This window comes from Gopherus evgoodei, chromosome 5 (assembly GCF_007399415.2).
Source record: "Gopherus evgoodei ecotype Sinaloan lineage chromosome 5, rGopEvg1_v1.p, whole genome shotgun sequence".
In the NCBI taxonomy this organism is placed as follows: domain Eukaryota; kingdom Metazoa; phylum Chordata; order Testudines; family Testudinidae; genus Gopherus; species Gopherus evgoodei.
In genome coordinates, this window is record NC_044326.1 from 48,357,664 (window position 1) to 48,371,685 (window position 14,022).

A 14,022-nucleotide genomic window follows, 5' to 3' on the forward strand; every position below is an offset into this window, starting at 1 on the left:
TTTCCTAAGGTGCCCCAGCTCTGCCCCGGTAGCGGGCCAAAGGGAGGGCTTGCTTGTTTTCCTCTCAGAGGATCTCATCTTGGGTGATGGCGGACATCCCCACTTGTTCTGATTTGGCTCATATTTCCCCAAGCCACATCACCGTGCATTCTACCAGGGCTCAGGCTTCATCTGCCGCCTTGCTGGCTCGTGTTTCTACCCACGAGACCTGTCACGAAGCTCCATTGGTCCTCGGTCCTTACCTTTGCTTCGCAGTATGCCCTGGTTCAGCAGTCAAGAGAGGCTGTAGCCTCTGGCTCGGCAGTTTTATTCTGCCACATTTCACTCCGACCCCACCGCCTTTGTAAGGCTTGGGATTCACCTAACTGGAATGGATATGAGCAATCACTCGAAGAAGAAAAGACGGTTACTCACCTTTGTAACTGTTGTTCTTCGAGATGTGTTGCTCATATCCATTCCGCACCCGCCCTCCTTCCCCACTGTCGGAGTAACCGGCAAGAAGGAACTGAGGAGCGGGTGGGCCGGCAGGAGTATATATGGAGCGCCATGGTGGCGCCACTCTAGGGGGCGACCTGCCGGCCCACTGAGTTGCTAGGGTAAAAGTTTTCCGACGAATGTGCACGCGCGGCGCGTACACCTAACTGGAATGGATATGAGCAACACATCTCGAAGAACAACAGTTACAAAGGTGAGTAACCGTCTTTTCATATTATGATTACCATTGACGGTACACAAGACTGCATGGTTTTCAGAAGATTTTAATTACATTGTATTTTATTCCTATACTTCCGAATGGATAATAAATCAGTTTTTCAGTTCAGTATCTAAACATACTAATTTAGATGGCTGACATTTAAAAATATGCCATTCAAGTACTTCTGTGTCTTTGACTGAAATGCGATGTCCAGTAGTGCTTTAAAATCGTATTTGCGATGAATTTGGGATAATCTCATTACCCACAAGTGTTTCCCCAAACAATTGCAATAAAATTTATATAATCTCACAGCATGGAATTTTGTGACACTTTCCCCCCTTTTTCATGTATTTTAAATGGGAAAAGTCTTGTAGAAATACTCCCACTGACACATAGGGTGGGACCTAGTGATATTTGTAAGCGCAGTATAAAAAGTCATTTATATATAAGGAGGTCAGAGTAGATGATAATGATAGTCTCTTCTGACCTTAAAGTCTGTGAGTCTGTGTTTTATGTGATAATTTTTCATCCATTGTAACACCTCTGTAGATTTTTTACAGTTAAAACTAACTCAATTTAATAAATTGAAAAATTGAGCACTGATTATCCTTCCTCTTTACTTTCAGTGTATTTTAAATTAACCAGAATGAACAAAAATGATACATTAGTCTATTGTAAGCCACCACAACATTCTGAAGAGAGGTTATAGATGCTCTGCAACAATGCTTTATTGATTCAAAATAAACATTGATTTAACTTTCTGTTGACAAAGGGCTTGATTCTGGGAGTTTTGTGTGAAAAATGCTTGCAGAATTGGGATCACAGTCATGATGCCTATTTTTTAAAAAGTAAACACTCTATTTTGGTCCACTACATTTGGCACAATAGTAAGATAGAGGTAAAATTTTGTGTTTTAATCTACTTGATATTGGACATAGTTACCTGCCTTACTGTACCAAACAATCATAAATACATGAGGTTTCAAAGGTAGTTTAACATTATAATGTTGCTGCTTCCTTATACTTAATGAACATCAAAAACTTATGAAACAAGGAATAATAATGCAAATGTTCTTATTTTCATAAATATATTTCCAGAAATGTCTTTCCTCTAATCAGTGGTCAGAGAATAAAGTTCAGTAGAAGTACTTGTAAAGGGACTCTTGTGGAAGCAAGTTCTTGATTTGGTTGATGTCTTTCCTTTTGTAGGAGTACGGAAAAGAGGAGATAACTGTTATCAACCCTGCTGAGTTTCCTGATAAATCTTCAGTATCAGAATATTTGGAACCAACCATTTTGGGGACTATCATAACACCTGATGATTTTATTGGAAAAATAATAACTCTGTGTCAGGTTTGTATAGAATTTTAGTTTTGTGATTGCACTGTTAAACCACATGTGGTATCTAGATACCACAGCGATGGGCATCATAGGAATGTTTGGTAATACTCAATAAAATCAAGATTTAAAATGGTCAGGTATGAGACACATCACTTTTCTGAATTATAAGGTCATCTAGAGAGGTAATATCTCTTATTTGACTAACTTCTGAAGAAGAGCTCTGCGTAGCTCGAAACTTTGTCTCTCTCACCATCAGAAGTTGGTCCAATAAAAGATACTGCCTCACCCACTTTGCATCTCTAATGTCCTGTGATGAACACGGCTACAACACTGCATACAAGATCATCCAGTGAAAGATAGCTGCTCAAGCTCAACCCCAGAGAGTCTTTTTGAACAATTGCTCCAGCTCTTAAAAGAGAGGGGATTTTGGTAGTTTGTTTCACTGTTAAGGAGGGGAATCACCAATAGGAGATGCAGGTGGTATTAGGTACAGCATATGTAGGAGTAATTTAATGAAACATACTTTCTATCCACAGACCTGAATAACAGCAGTTTCTCTTGCTTAACTTGAGGAGTTTTGCAGTTTCTTGTCTCTCTGACAAGTGTTGTAGATTGAGGCCTGGTCTACACTACGCGTTTAAACCGATTTAACGCTGTACCCGTCCACACAACGAGGCCCTTTATATCGCTATAAAGGGCTCTTTAAATCGGTTTCTGTACTCCTCCCCAACGAGAGGAGTAGCGCTAAAATCGGTATTACCATATCGGATTAGGGTTAGCGTGGCCGCAAATTGACGGTATTGGCCTCCGGGCGGTATCCCACAGTGCACCATTGTGACCGCTCTGGACAGCAATCCGAACTCGGATTTAGTGGCCAGGTAGACAGGAAAAGCCCCGCGAACTTTTGAATTTCATTTCCTGTTTGCCCAGCGTGGAGCTCTGATCAGCACGGGTGGTGATGCAGTCCCAAATCCAAAAAGAGCTCCAGCATGGACCGTACGGGAGATACTGGATCTGATCGCTGTATGGGGAGACAAATCTGTTCTATCAGAGCTCCATTACAGAAGACAAAATGCCAAAGCATTTGAAAAAAATCTCCAGGCTATGATACAGAGTCCACAGCACAGTACTGCGTGACAAGCGTAACAGAAAGCCAAAGAATCAAATGGACACTCATGGAGGTAGGGAGAGGGTATTGAGGACTCCAGCTATCCCACAGTCCCCAGCAGTCTCCGAAAAGCATTTGCATTCTTGGCTGAGCTCCCAATGCCTGTAGGGTCAAATGCATTGTCCGGGGTGGTTCAGGGTATAGCTTATCAATTTACCACCCCCATGAAAGAAAAGGGAAAAAAATCGTTTCTTGACTTTTTTTGCTGTCACCCTATGTATACTGAATGCTGCTGGTAGACACGATGCTGCAGCAGTAAAGAGCAGTATCCGCTCCCCTCCCCTCGCCTCCCCTCCCTGGTGGCAGACGGTACAGTGCAGTAGGACTGGTAGCTGTCCTCATCAGCCCGTGAGTGCTCCTGGCTGGCCTCAGGTGAGGCCGGCCGGGGGCGCCTGGGTAAAAATAGGAATGATTCCTGGTCATTTCCAGTAGATGGTACAGAACGGCTGGTAACAGTCTTCATCATAGCAACTGGGGGCTGAGCTCCGTCAGCCCCCTCCCTTTCATGTGTAAAGAAAAGATTCTGTACTGCCTGGAGTATCGTAGCAGCAGGATGCTGGGCTCCTCTCCCCCGCACCGCTTAATGTCCTGCCTGGACTAATAGCAGCTGGAGGCTGCTTCCCCCTCATTTTATCTCACTAACAAGTCAGTGTTTCTTATTCCTGCATTCTTTATTACTTCATCACACAAATGGGGGGACACTGCAGCGGTAGCCCAGGAGGGTTGAGGGAACAGGGAAGCAACGGGTGTGGTTGTTGCAGGGGCACCCCCTAGGGTGGCATGCAGCTCATCATTTCTGCGGGATCTGACACGGAGCGACTATGCTCTCTGGTTTTCTAGTACACTTGCCCCATATTCTAGGCAGGACTGACTCTATTTTTAGATACAACATAAAGGAGGGAATGACCCGGGGAGTCATTCCCATTTTTGTCTTTGCGCCCCCAGCCGACTTCAGCCAGGGGCACCCATGACAGCAGCAGACGGCACAGAACGACAGATAACCGTCATCTCATTGCCAATTTACAATGGCACAGCAGACGGTACAGAACGACTGATAACTGTCTCTGCTACCTTGCAAAGGCAAATGAATGCTGCTGTGTAGCGCTGCAGTACCGCCTCTGTCAGCGGCATCCAGTACACATACGGTGACAGTGACAAGGCAAAACAGGCTCCATGGTTGCCATGCTATGGTGTCTGCCAGGGCAATCCAGGGAAAAAGGGCGCGAAATGATTGTCTGCCGTTGCTTTCCCGGAGGAAGTAATGAGTGACGACATTTACCCAGAACCACCCGCGACAATGATTTTTTGCCCCATCAGGCACTGGGATCTCAACCCAGAATTCCAAGGGGCGGAGGAGATTGCAGGAACTATGGGATAGTTACAGAATAGCTACCCACAGTACAACGCTCCAGAAATCGACGCTAGCCTCGGACCATGGACGCACACCGCCGAATTAATGGGCTTAGTGTGGCCGCGTGCATTCGACTTTATACAATTTGTTTTACAAAACCAGTTTATGTAAAATCGGAATAATCCTGTAGCGTAGATGTACCCATAGTATGCTTTACCTGACTGTGCCATGTACAGATGTAGAACAAAGCAGGATGATGGAAAGTCTAGTCATTGATTCAAATAATCCTATTCTGATAGAAAACAGATTGTTTTCATTGATTACATTTGCAGTGCACATTTTTAAAAGCTTAATTCTTTACCCAAACACCTCCCCCTGTGCATTTGCAATATTTTACTTGATTTTTTTTTTAAATATGGGTACATTAAAAATAAATAAAACACTGTTCCTAAATGCAGTATTTTATATGGTTTTGTATATACAGACATTGTCACAAAATGCTCTGTAGTATACAAAATTACAGTATACATAATTCAGGATAGTATACCAGTATGTCTGTTACATTAGTGCCCAAAGTATATATGGGATGAAGACATTGTATAGTAAAATAAATTAATAAAAATAAGACTATCGAAAGGAGTTGGGCGCTGATCTTACAAGCCCTCCCTGCATGGGTAGCTCTACTGTGTCTAACAACCTTGACTTTATTGGAGCTGCCTGTAGGTGTAAAGCCTACCCGCGAAGAACTGCTTGTAAGATTAGGAAATTAGGGAGCAGGAGCAGAAGCTCTTAAGATTTTCAGTGATGAGGCAAGAGGCATTAGGAAATATATACATGGGATGGATCTCTAGACCATTAGTCCAAAAATGGCCACTTCTTGAATTATGATGCTGTAATTCTCCATGAATTCTGGGAATCGAAACAAAATTAATTAATTAAAAAATACTCAAACTGTCTGATGGCTTGTTGCCAAATCCTCTCTGTGTACTAATAGCCCCATATTTGCCTGTTTGTTGTATTTGTTTGTTTGCCTGTTTGTTGTATTTGTGTTGTGAGATTTTTCTACTGAGGAGTTCATTCTTTTAAAGTCTCATATTTATTAGACTCGCAGGGCTGTTCAGAAGGACATGATGTACATTGATGAGCACAGGGTTATGCTGAAATATATCTTCCCACTGAATGAAATTGTGGTGGATTTTTATGATGCTCTGAAATCCGTCTCTTCTGGATATGCTAGGTAATTTCTTTCTTTTTCAAAATACAGTTTAAGAATTTTGGGTGAGATATTCAAAGGCACAAATGGAAGTAAGTGCTCAGCTCATTATCTTTAAACGCTGTATTCAGGGAAGCATATCCATGTGTAATAGCATTTCCTCATGAAGTTTACAATGTAGATTAAACATAACAGAGAAATGGATGACAGATGTTGGGGATGGGGATATGGCAAGGACAAGGGATACAACGCTGAAGGATTGGATAAACTGACTGTTATGTTCATGTCTGATTCAAACAAATACATCTTTGCTCAGACTGCTACCAGAAAGCTTAAAAGAAAAAAAAAAGTGGGGGTGGGAAGAAGGTTACCAGTAGATGTTGAATGTTTCAACCAAAAATAAGAATTTGTGAAATGTAGGAGATCTTGAATTGTCTGTTTATAATATTTTGTGTGTGTGTGTGTGTGTGTGCGCTATGAATATTTTGCATACTTAGTGAGGGCAACGTATAACAATGTTAGAAATAAAATTCTACTAAAACAGCTTCTTTCATAGAAGCTGTAGAACATTCCTGTGGAATAGGAAGATATTAAACCCATTTTGCAGATGAGCAAACTGAGGCATAGAGGCACGGCCATACTATACATCACTGACAGAAATGGGAATAGAAACCTGACTTATAGACTCTTTTCTTGTATATCAGTTCTGAAATAGCAATGACTAAATGACACACATATTGTAGAGAGAAACCTTGTATAAGGTGGAAGTGCAGTAGTTCCCACCCATTTTGGGTACTGTGATCATTATTGGAAATGGAATTTCCTGTTATCAGTTCTTCATTAAGTTAGACTTAGATGTGCAGGCAGGAACTTGAAAATCCCAGCCTAATAAATCAGGTTATGTTATGAAAATCAGTGGCAGTCAGCTTAGAAATCAGTTAACAAAATGTACTGTGATATATAACTATCCCCTTGCCAGCTGTACATTGTGCAAGTGTCCAGTGTACTGTAATGTGAGAAATAGCATTATCTACTTGTCAAAGGGACCCTTGACAATGTACTTTTATTCATTAGTTCTTCTTTACAGTGTGAGAAGGAAACCTTTCAAAATGTTAATTCATTAATACAAGTCTGAAACCCAGATGAAAGGGGTATATTCTCAACTTTGGTCTTGGAATTAAGCAAATAATTTTCTGCACATTGAGATGAAATTTTGTTCCTTCAGGTAAAATAATTTTTACATCTGGTAGCTATAAAAATATGCAAATACTTACCAGCAGCCTTTGGGAGTTTAGCTGAAAGAAATATGTTGCTAGATAGATGGGATTTAAGCCAACAAACACTGTGTGCCTCTTATTATTGAAATCTGCTCTCAGGAGATTTGGTAGTAAGATGCATTATGCTTTGATACTGGTCTCATGATTGGATTTTTAATATCCACAGTTGTGTTAGACACTTTACTGGCATAAGAATAACAGTTCCCTGCCTAAAAAGATTGCAGTTTAATCAAAGTTCATATAATTCAATGGGTAGCAAGAGAGAACTCTTTGATTTACAGTGACAGGATTGCAAGATTGGTGATTCTGCATGTTGTGGTGAGATTTAAGGACAAAAACATGTTTTATGAATATAGGATTATGATTGGGTGTTGTTTTTTTTCCTGTGTGTGCTGTGTGGCTGAACTGGTAGGAAGAAAGAAAACGGAATGGGAGAGGGTGGATAGAAAGAAAAATGAAGGGGAAGGAGAGCCAGAGGAGGATGGAGGGAGGTGATTAAAACGGGTGTGGTGTGGGGTGGAAATGAAGGTGAGAGATGGGGAGAAGCATGATGGCTGGGGCGGGGCGGAGGGGAATAGAGAGGGAGAGGTCTGGCAGCAAATTGAGCATTGGAACCGGACAGGAGTAGGAGGAGAGCAACTAATTAGTCAAATGGAGTGCATATAAAAACCAGTTCAGAGTTTGTTTTGAAGTTTAGGATTCTCATGACATCAGAATGTATAAAGACTCTGCTGCAGCCACTTGGAGGGGAATCTTCAAGAGCTGAGGCTTTAAGGTTGGTCCAGAGAAGCTCCTCACACTGCTGCTGTCATGTTGGCTTGGTGGGAAAGAATCTGTATCCCTAAGTGGCTCCTAGAGAATCCAGTGGGGATGGTGGGTCCTGATTAATCACGGCTGAGTAGCTAAAAGAGAAGGTGCTGCCTGCCTGCCCGTGTTTTAGAGCAAGCTTTTGCTGACAGTGTACTTACAATTCACTTTTGGAGAGAGAACGGATTTACTAAAATACAGTTAAAAATGGCAGTACCCTCCTGTAATGAAAATACAAGTGTTTTATTAAAATGTGTATACAAAACAAATTCTAAAGGCCTAAAAGATTCCTGGAGTACAGAATATAGTATCAATACAAGGTTGAAGTTGACTTTTTTTTCCCCCTATAGTTTTGATTATGAAGATGCAGGATACCAGGCAGCAGACCTTGTCAAAATGGATATTCTTTTAAATGGAAACTCTGTTGAAGAATTGGGAACTGTTGTACACAAGTAAGTAGATTAACTGGAGTATCCCAGTCAGTGAATGAAAAGGTTTCTTCTTTATATTTTCAGCATATATTGGTGAAAGAGCAATGAGAATTTCATCATTCAACCACCTTCAGGAATGATCTGCAAAGGAAAAGAGATGTTTTATAATTAGGAGAGAATTTAAGAATAAAATATTTGTGATTTTAGAAAGATTCAAATTCTTAACTAGAAAAAACAGGAAGCAGAAGTTAAAAGGAGGATAGGGTAATTGCCTATAAGCAAAAGGTTCACATTAAGGAAAAAAGTGTTAATCATTTGAAGAGAGCTTAAGATAGGGCAAAGACTAAAAGGGGGTGGGGGGCAGGTCTTGTGGAGAGGATTGTTGAAAATAAGGGAATCAAACTTACAAAAGGTACACAGTTGAAAGTTGTCAGTTGTTTCATGCTCCAGATTACGTCGTCATGTACATTTAATATTATCTCAGTTTAATTCTGTAACGAGACATTAGATGCAGCATTTTGAAGTTGCAGAGGAGTGTATAAATTGCAAAGTCAGGCATCTTGTTGCAACTTCCTGCCGTACATGATGTTTTGGTTGTGTTCCTCATGTTGAGTCTCTGTCCTGTTTTTAAGATAGTCTCTCTCACATTTGACCTTTTGTTGGTCTTGAGCTGTGAGGGGAGTAAATTCACCAATGAGACTTGGAAAATGAAAAAGTTTGAAGGCCTCAAAGGTGAGAAGAGAGGTCACAGAATACTGGGAAAATAGGAGGTCACATATAGGGTAAACATTTAGAAAATGGAGGCAGAAAGATCCCCATTATCTCAGGAAATATTATTTACTGTACTAAGTTCTAATTGACGAACCAGGTTTCTTACATGTAATTAAGACAAGAAAGCTAGTGTTTGCAGATTTCTGCATTCCTTGGTGGAATCCTACCTTTCTATTTGCTGCTGTCATTTCTGATGGAGTCTTTATAACTTTCCATTTGTTCTTCCAACTACTGTCTTTAGTAGTGTCCTTAATTCTCCTCTTCTTTTTTTTTTTCTCTTTCTTCCAGGATGTCTGAACTTTAATCTGCAGTTCTGAAATTCATATTTACACTTCAGTTATTTCTGTTACAACAAATTACAGTCTTTCCTAAATTCTTTGATTTCTTAACTTCAGAGGGTCAGAATAACAAAGCCAGACTGTCTTGCTCCAGGAAGATTGTTTCATTCATCCTTGCAATCAACTCTCTGATTTAATCTTCCGACTTTCAGAATTTTCCCTGGGTTCCCTAGTCTCTCATATTAAACCTATTCCTACTCATTTTCCCACTTGTTCACACTGTTCCTAAAAATTTGGCATTTTATCTCTCGCCTGCATCTCTTTATAGTTAGTTATTGCTTTTAAACACACACTTTTCTGTTTATTTGGGAACTTACTCCTGAACTGCTTCCTTTCATCAGAACTAACCTTGAAATCATTGTTTCTGTTAGCCTAAAACTGACACTTAAATCCCACTCAGTATCATTTCCCCTTATCGCTGCATCTTTTCAATCTCTCTCCGTGCGCTGTAACTAGATTGCATATATTATAATGGAAAGTGTTAGGTAACCTAAATATGGGGATTGCTACCAGCATCTCCTATAATAAATATACATACCCATCCACATCTTAAATGTATATATTTATAGCGCTAAACTGCAGCTATTTATTTTACTGCATCTATTGTACAGATAAAGGGAAGCCCAAATGTTGCTATTTACAGCATCAAACTCTAAAGCATATATTTTCAGCTAGTGCTTGCTATAAAATGTTTTGATACAGGATAATATAAAATTATTTTTCTTTGTTGTCAGACCATAACAAAACTGTCAACACATACCTTTGTTTTCTGGCCTTTTTGGAGCTTTTCAGTGTAAATTAGCTATCTCTGTCGTTTCGTGCCTTCAGAATCTGAAATATGTGCTAATGCAGAATGCCTTTAGATAATGTCTACTAATGAGTTAAGAGAAACATTTTAAAATGTTTCTGAATGCAACTGTTCTGTGAGTAAATGTTTTTGAGAGAACTGTACTGACCTATTAAACCTCTAATAGATAAAAATCCCCCTCCCCTTATAAAAATCTAATAAATAACTACTGAAATTATAATATTCTTAAAGCTGTGTCTGGATTATGCCTCAATCCATAGAGGCAGCCTTTCATTTCAGTTTATTAAGCTACTAGTCAAAGTTTGAGCTATACATTTTTTAAAAAAAAGATGTACAAGCATGCCAACTGAAGTTTTCCACCTTGCCCAAAAAATGTGTTCCCCTTCAACATACTATCACCCACACTTCTTATCTTCCACAAATAAAATCCTCCCATCTCAAACCACTGAGACAAGTTGAATTTCTTCCAGACATACTCTCAGGCTAGCCAGACACATTCTCTTTGCTATAACAGCATTATTAACTTTTAATGTAGAGTCCAGGATTTGAGGAAGTCAAAAAAGGACCAGAATTCTCAATTTGTATACCTTGCATCAAAATGCTGAACTATATTAAATTTATTTGGGTTAAGTCTTCAATATGATACATGTTTTATAACAGTCTACACATTTAATTACCAAAGATTATTTGAAAAGCGCTTTGTTAATGTAATCATATTATCTTGTGTGAGCTGATAGATTGCAGGTGCAATAGTCTTTCTCCTCACCTTGGATAGAGTATTACGCTATGATCAGAATATCTTTGATTTTAATAGGGAAATAAACCCTTTTTAGGAACAGTACTTACTGTCTAGAAAACCGTTAATGATAATTCTCAAGTTTATTCTCTCAGAAAATAATAGTAAATTTTCTTTTCAGAGACAAAGCATATGCTGTTGGCAAAGCCATGTGTGAACGTTTAAAAGATGCTATTCCTAGACAGTTGTTTGAAATAGCCATCCAGGCTGCTCTTGGCAGCAAAGTCATTGCAAGAGAAACGTAAGTTACATCTTTTTTTTTTTCCTAGCTTTAGCTATCTTTTTAAGATATTGTGATGAGGAAATGTTTCTTATTTACCTAAATATTTTTAAAATTTGTCCCCGCAGCCATAAACAAACAGATTTTGTTGTATAATCTAGCCTGTTTAGGGGGAAACAGCAGGAGGTACTGCCCCTCATTTGCAGCCAGTAGGAAAATTGCTTGTTGTGGCCTACATTTTTCTCTCATTTATATAATACTAGTCTCCCAAATAAAACAAATATTTGATCTTCAGATTTGAATCTAATATTCTTTTGATGTCAATAAAATTGAAGAAATAATTGTCATATTGTAATTTTATTCAGTATAAAACCAGATAAGAAAATGTTTCTTAATGAATCGAGCACAGTAAATCACAAGAGAGTGATTTCTGGGACAGGTAGAATAGTCTCCCACCAACAAAATCAGGTCACCGTGCTGAGTGCGTGGTGAACACTAGGATCCTGGGGAGTGAGCAAAGGCAATTGTTTCCATATACTCACTCCAAGGGAAGTCTAATGCAGGGTCTGCAAGCCAACTGTTCCCTGTCAGCACCTACAGTACTCCCACTCCAAACCAACCGTGGTTTCTTGGCGTGACCCCAGGGCAGTCAGCTTTTGTTGCTGCAAAGCACTGTGAGATTTGGGTAGTAGTAAGTAACCCTGTGTGGCTTTTGGGTCCCAAGTGGAAATAGATTGAGAACCACTACTGTAATATATGCTAAAATGTATGAATAGTAAAACTCATTGCACACATTTAATAAGCTAATCATACAGATGGTAGGGCATTGTCATCCATTCATTTACAGTAACACTGTGCCACTGGCTCCATTAGGTTCTGTTTTTTGCTTAGTAACAGTATTGTAAACTTTTGAGTGTTAAAGTCAATTTGAAATAAGTCACAAGTAAGATCATTAACTAGAAAAGGGATTGTACTGGGCTAGTTATTTTATATATACCCTTTAGTGGATGCTTCCAGAATTCAAAAATATCTGAGTTTGAGGCTTAGCCTCCTAGCTGACTTGGATTAGAGGATTTTAAAAGAAACACTGGTGATATGTGTAACAATATCCAAGCATCCTAGAAAAACTACCTCAAAAACATAGATTTGGGTTAGTACCGGCTACTTCTTGGACTATATTAGGGCTCGTGTGTTGGAAATGTACTGTACTGTACTGATATATATAGATAGTATATGATATCTTCTCTCTTACAGAGTGAAAGCTTACAGAAAGAATGTTCTGGCAAAATGTGTAGGTATTTTTCAATTTGGTGAGAGGGGATGTCTGATATTTGAATACAGACACTTTCAGTGGCCCAACTAGGGGGGTATGGTCCATCTCTTTACTCTCCCATGACCTTCTCCATACCACAGTTTCATTTTTGTACTTTGCTCTTCTCTGGCTCACTTGTCCCTCTCATGTTGAATCTCCAGTGACAAGGTCCTCTTATTTATAGAATTATGTTGTTTAGATTTTCATTCTAAAATACAATTTTCCCAATTCTATTGTCTGTTTGCACTATATTTACACTGTGGTTTAGAGAAACTGACAGGTTTTTTCCAAAGCTCCACATCTACTATATACCTAACAGTCTCAATTCACTATCGCCCAGTCTTTCCCAAATGACTTGGGTGAGTGAGTTTCCCTGTGGAGACTGGTTGTGACTAGGCTTGACTTTGGCTTTTTCATTGCTCAACCAAGATATTAAAGAATGTAGTGCTTAACTGTTCACAGAACTAGAGAGAACTACAGAAAAAAATTGATTATGCCTGTCTCTGAGGACACGATGAGTTACAGAAGAACCCTTTACTTTCCTTAGTCATAGTAGATATCAAACCAATATAGCCTCTCTTGACAGGCTCATGTGACAAATGAGATAATGGAAGAAACCAGCTCCTGCCTGTGTAAATGACTAAACTATGGGTTGTTCACTGGCTCCTCTTCTCCCTCTTATATATTGGTAATTTAGCATGAGTGGTGGGAGTTAGATTGACCTTAGGTTACATCTAATATAATTAGTCTTTTCAAAAACTGATGGCTAAATAGCTACTGATACTGTATAGCATAGCTCTTAATGTTTTTTACACTGTACTATCTAGATAGTATACCAAATTACCACATCTTTCCTTTTTAATAGTATGGTGGAGATATTACACGGAAAATGAAACTTTTGAAGAGGCAAGCAGAAGGAAAGAAAAAGATGAGGAAAATTGGCAATGTGGAAGTGCCAAAAGATGCCTTTATAAGTGTTCTAAAGAGACAATCTGAAAAATAATTGGAGACCAAAACTCTCCAACTCTGATGCTTCTATCTAACTTTTGCTGGGCAAATGGCAGGATGAGGTTAATGTATAACGTATTGCTGGGGGTATGTTTGCGTGACTTGTATTTAATTTTGTACAGCTGGTTACAGCTATGTGAGGAATGAATTTTAATTGGAAGAACGTACTTGAAGTCTACATTTCAGATTTTATTACCATACACTAATTTGTAATGTATACAATGAAATTCAACTAGAACGATTGATTGTGGGTAAAATGGAATCCAATCTCAGGAGGAGGTTGCTTCAAGGCACTGCAGGTGTAGCCAACCCCCAACAAATAATAGATATGGGGTAGGCAATCTATGGCACGTGTGCTGAAAGCAGCACATGAGCTGATTTTCAGTGGCACTCACAACTTGGGTCCTGGCCACTGGTCCGGGGGCTCTTCATTTTAATCTAATCTTAAATGAAACTTAAGTATTTTAAAAACCTTATTTACTTTACAT

General features: G+C 39.3%; 1 protein-coding gene and 1 long non-coding RNA gene across 7 annotated transcripts in view; one reads left to right on the forward strand and one right to left on the reverse strand.

Annotated features, from left to right (window-relative positions):
• Positions 1–13,701, forward strand: part of GUF1 (GUF1 homolog, GTPase) — a 60,218-nt gene extending 46,517 nt beyond the window's left edge. For 4 of the 5 annotated variants that reach the window (XM_030563122.1, XM_030563123.1, XM_030563124.1 and 1 more), the window contains 6 exons: positions 1,903–2,046; positions 5,657–5,790; positions 8,201–8,302; positions 11,116–11,235; positions 12,469–12,505; positions 13,392–13,701. In XM_030563122.1, coding sequence (XP_030418982.1) covers positions 1,903–2,046; positions 5,657–5,790; positions 8,201–8,302; positions 11,116–11,235; positions 12,469–12,505; positions 13,392–13,529 — 675 coding nt within the window. In that variant the 3' untranslated portion in view covers positions 13,530–13,701. The remainder of the gene's footprint in view (positions 1–1,902; positions 2,047–5,656; positions 5,791–8,200; positions 8,303–11,115; positions 11,236–12,468; positions 12,506–13,391) is intronic. The other variant, XM_030563125.1, reaches the window with a different exon arrangement.
• Positions 8,311–11,108, reverse strand: LOC115651880. Of its 2 annotated transcripts, XR_004000478.1 has the most exons (4): positions 10,151–11,108; positions 9,220–9,365; positions 8,689–8,951; positions 8,311–8,422 (listed from the first exon to the last, which is right to left on the reverse strand). It is a non-coding gene; the product is annotated as an uncharacterized LOC115651880 (long non-coding RNA). The 2 variants fall into 2 exon arrangements; XR_004000477.1 differs by having other exon boundaries at positions 9,220–11,108.
• Positions 13,702–14,022: the final 321 nt, after the last annotated feature.